General features: G+C 51.1%; 1 protein-coding gene across 8 annotated transcripts in view; it reads left to right on the plus strand.

Annotated features, from left to right (window-relative positions):
- The first annotated feature begins 5,907 nt into the window (after positions 1–5,907).
- TCF7 (transcription factor 7) overlaps positions 5,908–12,884 on the plus strand; it is a 527,944-nt gene continuing 520,967 nt past the window's right edge. For 5 of the 8 annotated variants that reach the window (XM_069652543.1, XM_069652544.1, XM_069652546.1 and 2 more), the window contains exon 1: positions 5,909–6,650. In XM_069652543.1, the coding sequence (XP_069508644.1) occupies positions 6,450–6,650 (201 nt within the window). In that variant the 5' untranslated portion in view covers positions 5,909–6,449. Of the gene's footprint in view, positions 6,651–12,884 lie in introns of all 8 variants that reach the window. The other 3 variants (XM_069652549.1, XM_069652551.1, XM_069652547.1) reach the window with 2 other exon arrangements.

A 12,884-nucleotide genomic window follows, 5' to 3' on the forward strand; every position in this document is an offset into this window, starting at 1 on the left:
CCACTCGAGCAAACAAGAAATTACTGCCCGAGCGGTCCTTGAGGCCACAGGTGGTGAATTTCGTCAGCCGGAACCAGGAATGCCGGAAGATGCCCCCTATGACCACTGTAAGGCAAACACGAAGTTAGGTTATAAACACAGAACCCTAGACTTGTATATGAATATGTAAGAAGTCTACAATAGGGCTTACCCTTAGGAGCTGGTCGGGACCCAATGTTGGTGTAAGGATGTTATCGGGGGCAGCCGGCAAAGGTGACGACAAGATGACAGCTTGGTAATGCACTTAGTAGGATGAAATCACCACCTGACGTAGAAGCCAGAAGCTGTGAGTCAATCAGTTGAAAGGTACGTGATCCAAGAACAAAGTTCATAACAAAAGGGCAATCCAATACCAGTCCGGGGACAAAAAACGTGGTCGAGTCCAGGAGAGAACAGTTCCAGCAGGGTATAGCAAAAGGAGTAAGTTCCAGGCAAAGGTACCGTGAAGGAAGAAGCCAAATCAGAGTCCAAGAATCAATCCGAGGTCAGTGGTAGTCTGTAATCCGTAATCCGTAATGCGCCCAACAGGATCAGCTGTGAAGCGCTGGAGGGCAGTCAGCGCGTCACTTTTGAATGCTGACTAATGATCACGTGACTCATCATCCGTCACGTGATCGAACGTGCTGAAGGAGGAGCTCCCAGGTGCCGGCAAAGGAGACGTTGTAGAATGCCCCTGGCGCGTCTCCATGGCAACTGCCAACGCCGGAATGGAAACCAACGCCGGGATGGGAAATGAGGCAAAAATCGGCGACACTGACCTTGTGCCACCCTTTGCCGGCAGGCCTGCAGGGGAGAGTATGTCCTGGCATGTATTTTGGTGGTGATAGTGGGGGCTGGATTCTGGGATGTGTCCATGGAACGCGTGGATGAAGATGGGGGCGTGACACCCACTTTATTCCTTTAAAAGGACTACCTTCAGCCTTAATCCTGGCCAAAGAATTCCTCTAAAACATTGTTCGCATACATGGATTTCCGTCCGTGTTAGTCTCTGACCGGGGCAGTCAATTCATTTCACATTTTTGGAAAAAATGTTGTCAATTGGCGCAAATCGACGTGAGATTATCGACCACTCACCACCCTCAGATCGATGGTCAAACGGAGAGGACCAACCAGACTCTTGAACAATACCTGCGTTGTATGTTACATCAAACTGAGAGTAATTGGAAGGACATCCTTTGGATCGCCGAATATGCATACAATAATTCAGTACATTCTGGAACTGGACAAAGTCCCTTTTATACCCCATATGGGCACCACCCTCGAACTTCAGACCTTGACTCACCCCAACACTTAGAAATGCCCGCAGTGGACCATCTACACGCTACGATTACACAAGCCTTTAAGGAAGCAACTGCACATTTCAAACAGGCGAAGGAGAAATATAAGAAAGATGCTGATCGGCATAGAAGTGATACTCCACAGTACCAGATGGGAGACCAAGTATGGTTGGCCACAAAACACATACCTCTCAAGGGAATGCGGACCTTTAACCCTAGATATTTGGGACCTTACTCTATTAAGGCCATTATCAACCCGGTGGCCGTCAAGTTGGACTTACCTGCTAATATGCGAATTCATCCCGTCTTTCATGTGTCACTTTTGAAGCCAGTGCAACCAGGGACAAGACTAACCAAGCCACCAGACCCCGTTCTTATAGACGGGGAACCTGAATTTGAAGTTAAGAACATCCTGGACTCCAAGATGGTGAAGTCAAAACTTTTTTATTTAATCGACTGGAAAGGTTACGGACCACAGGAAAGGTCTTGGGAAACTAGTGACCACGTGCATGCACCTCGATTGGTGAAAAGATTCCACCGAAATTTCCCAGACAAACCAAAACCACGGGGAAGAACGACTTTAGGAGGGGCCTTGGGGGGGAGTGCTATCATGCTGCCTACCCCCGGGGAACCAGACCAGGTCCAGCAACCCCGGAAGTAGGCATCAAGTTATTTTGAGCAAGCCCAAAAACCCCTGCTAGGGGCTGTTTGGGAGCGGTCCTGGCACCTATGGCGCCAGGCTCATATGGAGAGACAGTCCTGGTGCCATAGGCGCCAGGCTCATAGAGTAGAACTTACCTGATGCAGACCATGCTGCAAGTTTACCTGGTGCAGACCATGCTGCAGAGCTCCAAGCCAAATGAGGCTCGGAAGGGACTATTTTACCTAGGGACTATTTTTTTACTCGGCTGGGGCTGGGGAGGAATACTTACCTGGGACTACTTTGGAGGCTATTTAAACCACGCCCGAAGAGCAGCACACGCTTCGCGTTATTCTGCATCCAGCAGCGTAACGCTCACTGTGTCTGTAAGCCTGCATCCAGTCTTCTGCCATGCCCGCCTTGAGTCTGCAGCTCCTAGAAAAAGGGAGGAACAGAAGGAGAAAAGATTAGAATAAGAGCAAACCATCGGCCCTTACCTGGATTCCGGATCCACCGCGCCTTCGAGCTGGAAGAAAGAAGCATTTATGCACGCCGCCTCGCTGATCTCACCGGCCATCGCAGCATCCTCACGATCCACCGCATCCTTCTGCACGTTCCCGCCGCATTCTGGCACCTAAGGGGAACACAAGAACAGCAAAGGTGAGCCAAGGAAATAAACAGAGGCAATAGTAACTGCCCCCCATAGACTTACCTGATTACCACCGGGGGTACTATTCCTCTTTACGGGTCGGCGCAGTCTCCATTGCATCCTCGCCGTACCCCGGCCCCTAAGGGGAACAAAAGGACAACAAGGTGAGACAACGGGACAAATAAGGGGAACTCTTCTCACCGCAATAGACTTACCTAATTTTACCGCCGGAGGCATAATTCCCCGAACTTCATATTTTCTCTCCACACCTGAATAAGGGAACAAGCAACAGGTTACATTCAGCCTTATTTTATTGAACTGTGTAGGATAAGCCAAATCCTTACCTGAACTTCGTCAGCTACCACGAGGAACTCTTAGCTGGGGTCAAGCTGCAAACTGCAAGGAATCGGACAAGAATGAAAGTCAGACACGTGAACTCTTACGAACTACATACTTTTCGGAGTCAATATTGTTCTTGAACTCACCAATTCCTTCGAGCCAGTGAAGCAACTGGTTATCAACGTGCCCCTGCGCTCAATGCAGGATGGAGAGCTCATCTTTTCAAACCATCCGGTGAGACTTTAAGAGGGGACATCAAAGGTGATCTGAGGGGAGAACAGCGGGGGTGGGAGGATTTACGCTCAACTCCACGGGTGGTTAATTCCCTTTCTCCATTTGCAGAAGAATATTCCTACGGGCCAAGCAAATGAAGCTAGGTGGGCCAGTCCAGTCCGTCATCTCGGCCCTACACGTCACATTGGTGGAGACCGCAGCATAACAGTGAGGTCAGTGATGATGACATTTTACTATAAAAGCGTATTTTTTATGCAAATCGTTGAGACCTTGCCACAAGACGTCCGTTGATGTCCGTTGATGTCCGTTGTACTCCCTGTTTAAAAGAATTGTTAATAAAAGAGCGTAACTTTTGCCAACTTCTTGAGTCGATCGTTTTATAGATGTTTCAGTAACTTCTGCATCCCCATCCTTCCCATAAGAGCGCCACCTTGGCTTAGAGGGCCCACACCACATGGGTTCACATTACAAATACTAACACGCAGGACATCACTGATGACATTACATCATAATGCAAATGGAAGGTCTGTATAAGGAGTACTGCTTAGAGTGTCATTTACAACGTATCAAAGTTGATCAGTAGCCCTGTAATAAACTGCTCCATGTCACATAAGAGGAGCTTATTTTTTTTTTTTAAACTTTGTAGTGAAGTTTTGTTGTTAATAAAGCAATCAAATAATACATAAAGATAAACAATGAATACAGTATGGGTCATAGAACTAAAGTATTCTTAAGATGTATGTTAGGTTGTACAATGATAAGCCGAAGCATATCATATTCTTAAGAAATGTATTGTCCGCATGGGAGCTGTTTCTTGTTCTATGTATGTGCATTATGACCTCAGGGTCATCCCCAGGGAAAAGAACTTTGGAATGTAGCACAAGGCTAAGCTCTACATGCATAGTACCTTTATTGTATGTGTATCATGGTTTCATTGTAGTATAGCTAAATGAAGTCCTCAGCTTAAAATGAATACTGTCACTGAACAAAAAGAACCACCCCAGTATGTGACGTCATCTGTGATGCCCTGGGTGTTAATATTAGCAGTGCATGGTGGTGGCGCTAGTTTGGATGCATAGCAAAGCATAAATGGCGCATTTCTTGGGTTTTCCGATTTTACGTCCTTTTAACAAGTGTTTTTTCACTGAATTTCATGGGTTTTTATTAATGGAACTTAACCATAATGTCCCCTTAACAAAGTTTTTTTCATATATTTCCCCCCCAATAAAGGACTTCTCCCTTTTATAAATCCTCCACACCTACAGGTCCCGGCCCACCAGCAGGAGGGGGCACACGGCGAAAGGGAAAAGGTCCTGACAGCTGCCCCCTACTGGAAAATGGATGCACAGCACTTCACAGCCGAAATGGCAGTCCTTACAAAGACCACCCACTAAACGGCATTGCTGCAGCCCCATGGGAACAGCAGACCGATATGGGCCTCCCCACCCACACAGGAGGGGCTTGGCACTCCACAGGGACGTGCAGGGCAGAATGACAACCTGAAGCCGGCTGATCTCCTGTCAACCCTGCTTGGGCTGTAGAATCAGCCCAACCTACAACTAGTTTTTTTTTATTTATTCTTTTGTTTCCTGCTAAGTAATGACACACGGAGGAGAGCCTCAACGGTGCGGGGCGCTGCTCAAAGCCTGTGGCGCCACTGCCGCACCAAAGTGTCCTAACCTGCTCTCTGCTGAGCCCCCTGAACGAGTCCTGAGCCTGACATCCAGATGCACGACACTCAGGGAGTCCCGCTGCATGAACACACACGCCTGCAAGACCGCACTACCACTATCCCGGAAGGGCCGCTGAAGGCTCAGGAACAACTTGCTACGACTCTGTAAACCCACGCTTGTTCTCGAACCTTCACTGGCCTTTCTTATAGGGAAAGGGGAAATATATTTCTGAGGTGTGGTGGAGAAACGGATCACCTGTAAGATCACTCCTGGCTTGCTGCTTCAATAAAGCTTGCTGCAGCACTTGCGACTTCCACCTTTGAAAAATGGTCCTGCCTCTTTATTTTGGAGAAATCCCAAGGGGTCCTTTCAAGGAGGTGGAGCCAGCTGAGGTGGGAGGTCCAGTACGATGAGCAAGGTGGTGGATGCCTACAATTATGGGGAGGGGCACAGCTGTGAGCTGCCCCCACTAAGGGCAGCACCCGCCAATCTCCGTCCTCACAGCTCGTGGGCCTGGCATTCTTTAGGGAAAAGGGCAATCTATACCCATAACGCAGCTCGCAGGCTGCCCTGTACAGTGCCCAAATCCCCCCCTAGAGGAATTTGTCAAGAATGCACCTGGCACGCTCTTTGGCGAAAACTATTAAACAGTATAAAAAACAACGGAGTAACTGGCAGCATTTCACAAAGTAATGACTCCAGAAGCTCACCCTCCCTCACAGCATACAGGTAGAAACACTCACCATACGGCGCTCTATAAATGAACATTAGCATTAGAACTAATAGGAAGGACGTTAGTCGAGTATGTTTTGCGCTGTTGGACTCTCCAGCGCTCTACGCTAAGGTTTTCCACAGAGAGCTGTGACACTGTCCGCGTGGAGCCGCGGGCCAGCCTGTCTCTCCTCTCCCTGCCTGCTGCCCTCTGCAACTGTTGACGGGACGCGCCTGTCTCTTTAAGAATGTGCTGGGCCCCGCCCCCCTCCCCAGTGCCCTGGCCAGCTCTGTCAATCAGCGGCGGCGTCCTTTGAAGTGCGAGGCCCGCCCCCTATCCCCAGAGAAACTCGCACGCTCCAGTGCTCAGACCCTCCCGCTCCCGCAGCAGCAGCGCCGGTCGGGAAACTTCTGAGGCTTCGGAGCCCGGCCCGGGGGAAAGCACCAGGAGGAACAACCCCCCGCAGAACAGCAACCCACTGGCATAGACCACCCCCCTCCACCTCTCAGAAACACAGAGCCCCACACTAAACCCCTTCCCCGGCAAACACTGGGAAATAGTTCTACCCACTGCGGGAGAGGGACCCCGGCCCAGCATACAGCCTGTACTGCATCTCGCAAACAGCCCCACGCCCAACAGTGGGTGGGTAGTACTTTGGGGGTTGCCCCTTTCCCTCCTCGCCCCCCTTTCGGCAGTCAGCCTCTATAGTGGCCTGCGAGCTGGATTCCCCCTGTGACAGCCAATCCCCTGGGGATTGACCCGGGTGGGCTCCCGTCAGCACCATCTCGATATTTACTCCCCTGGACCCCAGAGTGCCCCACTTGCTGCGGTATCGCCCCTCCCCCCCCCGCAGGGATCCCCCAGGGGCTCCCCGCACCCCATCACCATGCCCCAGCTTAGCAGCGGAGGGGGCGATGACCTGGGGGCCAACGACGAGATGATCTCCTTCAAGGAAGAGGGGGAGCAAGAGGAGAAGAGCCGGGAGAGTCGCGGCCTCACGGAGCGGGACCTGGCTGAGCTCAAGACCTCCCTGGTCAGCGAGTCCGAGGGCGGCCAGCAGCAGCCCCGGGCGGCCTCCCACCAAGAGGTGAGTGTGGGGGGCGCTGCTCCTGACTGTGACCCCCTCCCCTCCTTCCTTTGCAAGACCAGAGTTGCTGTGTAATGGGTTTCCCCCATAGGATTGGGGCAGAAGACGCCTTGCCCCAGCGTGAGATGAGATGCACAATGGAAGGCACCTTAACACGCCCTCTGCCACCCCAAATAGGAGAGTGATTGGGTTAATGATGTCAGGTTTTTATATAGTGCCTTATGTCGGATCTAAAGCGCTGTAATAAAAGCGTCCCAATGCTCAAACTAATGGTGATGAACACTAAACCCCAGCCAAATGTTACTGCTGTGTGATGGTGGCATTCTGCCTCTTTCACACATAATCCCCAGAGAGGGAGAGAGAGAGAGAGACCCCTGTGCCGCGTTCTCTCATGCACTCACTCCTCGCCCTCCTGTGCAACCACCAGCCGAGACGTGAGCACTCGGCATCCCCGCCCCTTACCTCGGCAACAAGTGGCGATGCGAGCACGGGGAGGTGGTGGCATTGTGCCAGTGCAGAACGCCACCTGCGAATGGAGAGACCAAAGTGCATATATGCCCCCCCCCCCCCAAGACAAGCAGCCCCATCCTGCAGGCTGCTGCTACAAGTGGTCGTAACCCTCCGGCTGCCCCCTGCCTGAGGGGATGAGGAGCCATGAGTCCCAGCTTGCGGGTAGTTGCATTGGGTGGCTGCTTTTACCGGGAAACGGGCCAAGAGGCACAGCCCAGCCAGAGCACGGAATGCTCGCCACTAAACCCTCAGAGCTGAATTTCTGATCTTGGCCCCCAATATAGCAAGTTGTATGATCCCGTAGGGGAAACTATATTGTTATATCTACCACCTGTGCCTCGCATAATTGACAGTCTGGCAGGTAGTCACGTCTTTCAGTCAGTCTCGGGTGTGGGGGCCGGGCACCCGAGAACGGGGCTTTAGACAAGCTTTTTGTTGATCGCATAATCTACATCACACAAACGATGTTCCGGTTCCCTTACATGCGACCATGCTGAACGCCCCTGCAATCAGCGATGACAGTGCAGCCCCCCCCCCCCTCCCAATCCTCCCCGATAAAACCAGAGCAAGCGAGCTTTCGCTGGCGGCTACACAGCAGGAATCGGTACCCAGAGACCGGCACAGTCATTGGCACCCAGAGACCCCACTGTAGTTTACCCCGTGCCTGCTGCAGGTGGTCCCGTCCTGCAACTCGGAGCACGTGCAATTGTTATTGGTGATGAATAGGTGCATGGTTACGCAGGCTGGCTTTCAGGTCGAAGATAGACAAGACGTGGGTTAATATTCACCCCTCCCCTGTGTGGGACTTGCAGACGCACCGGGCTCGTGTGTTGATTAGAATTCCCCGCCGCCCATTGGCGCAGGGCGTCAGGGGGCGCGGCCGGCCGGCGCCTGCGCCGCGCTTTGATGTCTGTTTCCTAATCGAGGCTGTACTTGTCTCGCTGACACCGGGCGCGCTTTCACAGTGCACTTGCGATTCATGATGACCAGGTGCAGCCGGCGCGCTCCCATCCCTCCGTGAAAGGGTTTCTTTTGCCTGGATGCTAATGACATGTTCTAACTTCGCTCAGGTTTATGAACCCTTAGTTGTTTAACCAAATCTGCCCATTGTTTGATATTGAGACCGAGTTAGAGGGCTGCGTCTTGCGGTTGCGTCCTCTGACCTCCGCGCAGGGTCTCCGCGTGTCATACCTGACAGTTTGGTCCATCAGGGTGGTGTAATTTTTTCTAGTGGCAGAACTATTTGCCGTATAAACACGTGAGAAGAGTGATGTCATTTCCCTGCGCATTACAGATTTGACAGTCTGATAAGTGGTCGCGACATTCAGCCAGTCCGGACTCGTCAGGCTCGGCGCTTTGCAATCCTTCATGGGCGGTTTCGGCCACTTACCCCATCGAAAGGTCCCGGCATTCACACTAAGGCAGGGTGCTCCCCCCTTCTTGGTTCTGGGACGGGGGTGGTGCATTTTAATGCTCGCTCTCTTTGCTGTGCTGTCTGAACACTGCACTTAGCGGTGCCAGCCCCCATTGGCCCCCGTCCCCTTTTCTGGGGTGGGGGGGATCAGACCACAGACCATAACCATGGGCCCCCAAGTACAAGACCCTTTGTTGAACGATCTACATTGTTTAGCAGCCATGGAGCCCTTGAGTGCCCGATCACCCCACCTCCCCGTCCTGATGGGGCCGATTGAAAGGGCCACCAATTATTCCTTTTATTCTGTTCCTTCTTGCCATACCATGGCTTCTTGGCTCCCCTGTACACCTCGTCATTTTGGCCTGCTGGTCCTCTCCTTACCTCCCATGAATGCAACCCATGCTTCCATATCCTTTTGATCCTACGTCCTCTCGGGTGCCAGGGCCATTTCCCTTCTAAACACCCTGTCATAGTCAATCCAACCCGTGGACCCATATTGCCTGTATTCCATCGTGATCCCCCTCTTACATGTTCATAAAGCCTGGCCCTGATTAGGGTATTTCTCTATCCAGACTGCTGCCAGTAGATCAAATGCCAACTCCCAATTTTGTATGGTCTCCTCAGGCTTGAACCTTCTTTGCCTCTTCTTGTCCTCTTCCTTGCTAATATTAAGGTCAGGGCCGCAGTTTCAGTCTCTAATATGCATAGTATGTCAAAATATTCCCTTGCCCAGATCCTTTCCTTCATAGATATGGGGATATGCCACGCTGAGGTGGATCTGTCAGATAATAAGGGCGCGATTGCAACCTGTTTGAGGGCAACCTCAACTCCCCAACCCTGGTGGTTGTACCAGCTGCTCCCTCTGACGACTGAGTGGCTGTGGTGTGGGTGCCATTGTTAGGGGTATGGGGGCAACCGCACTTATCCCAGCACCTGCAGTGCTGTTTGCAGTGGTTCTCTGCTATTGCCCCAGACTGCTGCGCTGGCTTGGGCCCAGAGGTACCCACCCCTTTATCTGATAAGACTTGTGCCCCTGAAGACTGTCTGGATCTGCAGCACTAGCGGGCTAGGTTGGGACATACCCCTGACTGTCCCTGAGGCCCATGCAATGGCAGCTGGCTCTCGAGGGGGCCCCCACACTTCCCTCATGGCTGTGCTGGGTGCACATGGCGTCGCCAGCACTGATCCCCCGCAATAACATCAACACTGTTTGGTGTTGGCCTCTCTCCCACTATACAGGGTTCTGAAATTCCAGGTGTAGCCCCCGTCACGGCTTAATATATGCCGATACCTACCACTTTATGAAAGCCAGGCACTCCTGGAATAGACCTGGAGCAACACCGCCGCCTAAGGTACGGATATCTTAAACCACTAGCGTGCACATGGGCCGCAGGCACAGCCAAGCATCCATGCACGATGGAACACTCCTACGGCTAAGCACATCCGGTCTTGTGCACACATAGACGTCCAGACTGAAACATCTGAAGTACCTAAATACCTCTGCCACTAGCATACAGCGACCACCACCCAAAAGGAGCTTGGTATAGCTGGCCTCACATAGACTCTCTCAACAATAGCAAGCTATCTCTAACCCTCACCAGCACCCACCCATGTGTCTGACCTCTTGGGCTGCTTAGTCGCGCCTTGCCAGCCCCCCCCCCCCCCCAAAGTCCTAGAACGGCAACATGCACACACACACACACATCTCCTAAACTAAACCCCCTAGAACTTTACAACCACATCGACTACGGTCACCAAGGGCGTTCAGCCGAGGAAAAAGCACATTGAGGCCACACAAGTGGCGAAAGAGCGCTATACAAATATATACAATTTCACCTACTGTCTCATTCATCTTCTCACTCATCCCTGCAACAACAGCTGGCAGTGAACTCAATAAATCATTACTGGATACTTCAGTGGGGGAAATAGCAACAGCAACTGTATCCCCCAAATTGATTAAAGCAGGCCTCTGAGGGCCTGTGGGAGCATCCACACCATTACATGGTGTTTAAGGCGGGACAACCTCTAGTGGTAAAGCCCCTATTTCTTCACCCTTTGCATTTCGTGCCACCCGCTTCTTTGGCATAGATGTCACTTGTTCCCCCAGCCCAGGTGTTAACAAATCACCCATTGGTAATCAAGACACAACCTTACCCTTTGCAATCCGTGCTGCCCTTTTAGGTTTAGGTGTCATGGCCACCAGTGCCTCAGTAGGCGGTGGGGGTCGTCCGGGACTGCACACACCTGCGCCTGCACCCTCTGTTGGTGAGGAAGCAGTTCCTGCCCTTCCTCTAACATTTTCTCCGCCCAGTCCTTGCACCCTTTTCGCATCTGTTCTTATAATCGTGTGAACATCCTGGCCTCCTCATCGAATTCGTCCCCGCAAGAACTGTTCAACACCACCTCTATTCCAGAAAACATGTCGGGTGAACCTAATTGAGACATGTTGTGCAACCTGTATTTGGGTAAAAACAAAGCATCACTTTGTGTATATTTCACTGCCCCCTTCGTACTGGTTGAAGTCCCAGCCGTATTCTAGTGGAAAAACAATCAACTCTTTTTTTTGCCCAACTATCTGTGATTTTGTGTGATTCTACAAATGATGCCAAACTTCCCCAATATAGGGTCCCAGTAGTTGCCAAACCATTGACCCCACCTCCTTGGGGGGGGGGGGGGGGGGGGGGGAATGCAGTGAAATTCGTAAATGCCACTTTACCGATCAGTCTGTTTTCTTCACCGTACCTTGCTCCACTCAACCGCAAGTAATCCTTTCCAGTGGCCTAAACCCATTTGTGGTACAAAATTCACAAGTTATTACTCTATAATTTTGTCATAGGTATTTTTTTGTTTTTTGCCATTCTTCCACCATCCACCGAACAGACAGTTGTTCCACAAACCCCAGCAACCTTATGCTGCTCTGCTTGTGAGTTTAAAAGTTGGTGCTAAAACAAACCCTGTATCTACAAGGCGCTGCTTAACCAAGCACCCTTCGTTGTTCTGCATCGTCCTGCTTCCAAACATGGCGCGCTTGCTATGTTTTTGAAATCACCTCAACGTAATCCTTTGTCAAAGGGGCGTGTCAATCCAGAAAATATATCTAAAGTGCCGGTGATGCATTGAAATTCCCTCGTAACGTCGGGGAAGTAGCGCGACATTGAACCCCCCGCCCCCCAAAACCTATTGGGGGGGGGTGGCCTTTACACCTTGGTCAAACGCGGGACACCTCCAAAAATATGCTGTGATCCGCAAAACGTCCATGCGGCACGGCGGCCACGTTAAATAAGTACACTGGCGAATGTTACCGCACGGCAGCGATTCCTCACACTTTCGCTTACTTAAGTTTCTCCCAAACAAAAGCGCATTTCTACATATCAGTCTTCGGTAACTATCTCAGTCAACCCATGAAATACCGTGTGGTACACGGCCGGTGTTAACATTGGAAAGCAAACAAAAATATATAAAAACAGTAACCCACCCCCCCGCCCCCCTCATGGCGTGCCACCAATCGTGTAAAAACACAAATGGTACACAATGCCCTCAAGACGCCCAATGGCCATCCATGGGTGCAAACGAAGATAACATGAAAAAACAATTGACTTGCAACATGGCGCGGCAGCCAACTGTGTAACGCACTATGGAAAAACCTAATTACTAAATTACGACACCTTACACATTAACAGTAATATCCTGCATGGCACGGGGCCGAGCGTGGAACTCAAAAGTGGAAAACTGGGACTTTGTATATTACTAGCAACTTGACTTATATTTGATAAACACAGTTATCTCACATGTGACACGGCTGAAGACCGGAAAACCCAATCATTGAAAAACTGATAGTCCCCTCCTGCCCCCCCACCCCGCGCCTTCCAATTCGTTTGATCAAAACATTCAACTCTCGTATATGTGCCAGCCACTGTTTAACAGAACAACACTTTTACAAACAGAAACCGTCACACTTATCTCCCCGGCATTTTCCAATACATTTGACCAAAAACCTTAAACTGCCACGTGGCCAGCGGCCGATCGTAAGATTTTCAATTCGGAATATACAAAAAAGCCCATGCGGCCCGGCGTCCGTCCCTGGGTGCCATCATGCAAATACATCAATGCTGAACTTAGAAATTCCCCTGCAGCACAGCAGCCATCCATGGGTGCACACATATTAAACATCACATCAGCCCGCATGGCAAACAAACCCATGCTACCTCACATCATGGAAATGTCAGCGTGCCTGCGCAACATCATTTTTTACACTGCGCCCTAGCGGTACGGGCCGTCCCCAAAAGCACCTCACTCAGTTGAACAGTCCA

This window comes from Ambystoma mexicanum, chromosome 3p (assembly GCF_040938575.1).
Source record: "Ambystoma mexicanum isolate Mex_15411 chromosome 3p, UKY_AmexF1_1, whole genome shotgun sequence".
Taxonomy (NCBI): domain Eukaryota; kingdom Metazoa; phylum Chordata; class Amphibia; order Caudata; family Ambystomatidae; genus Ambystoma; species Ambystoma mexicanum.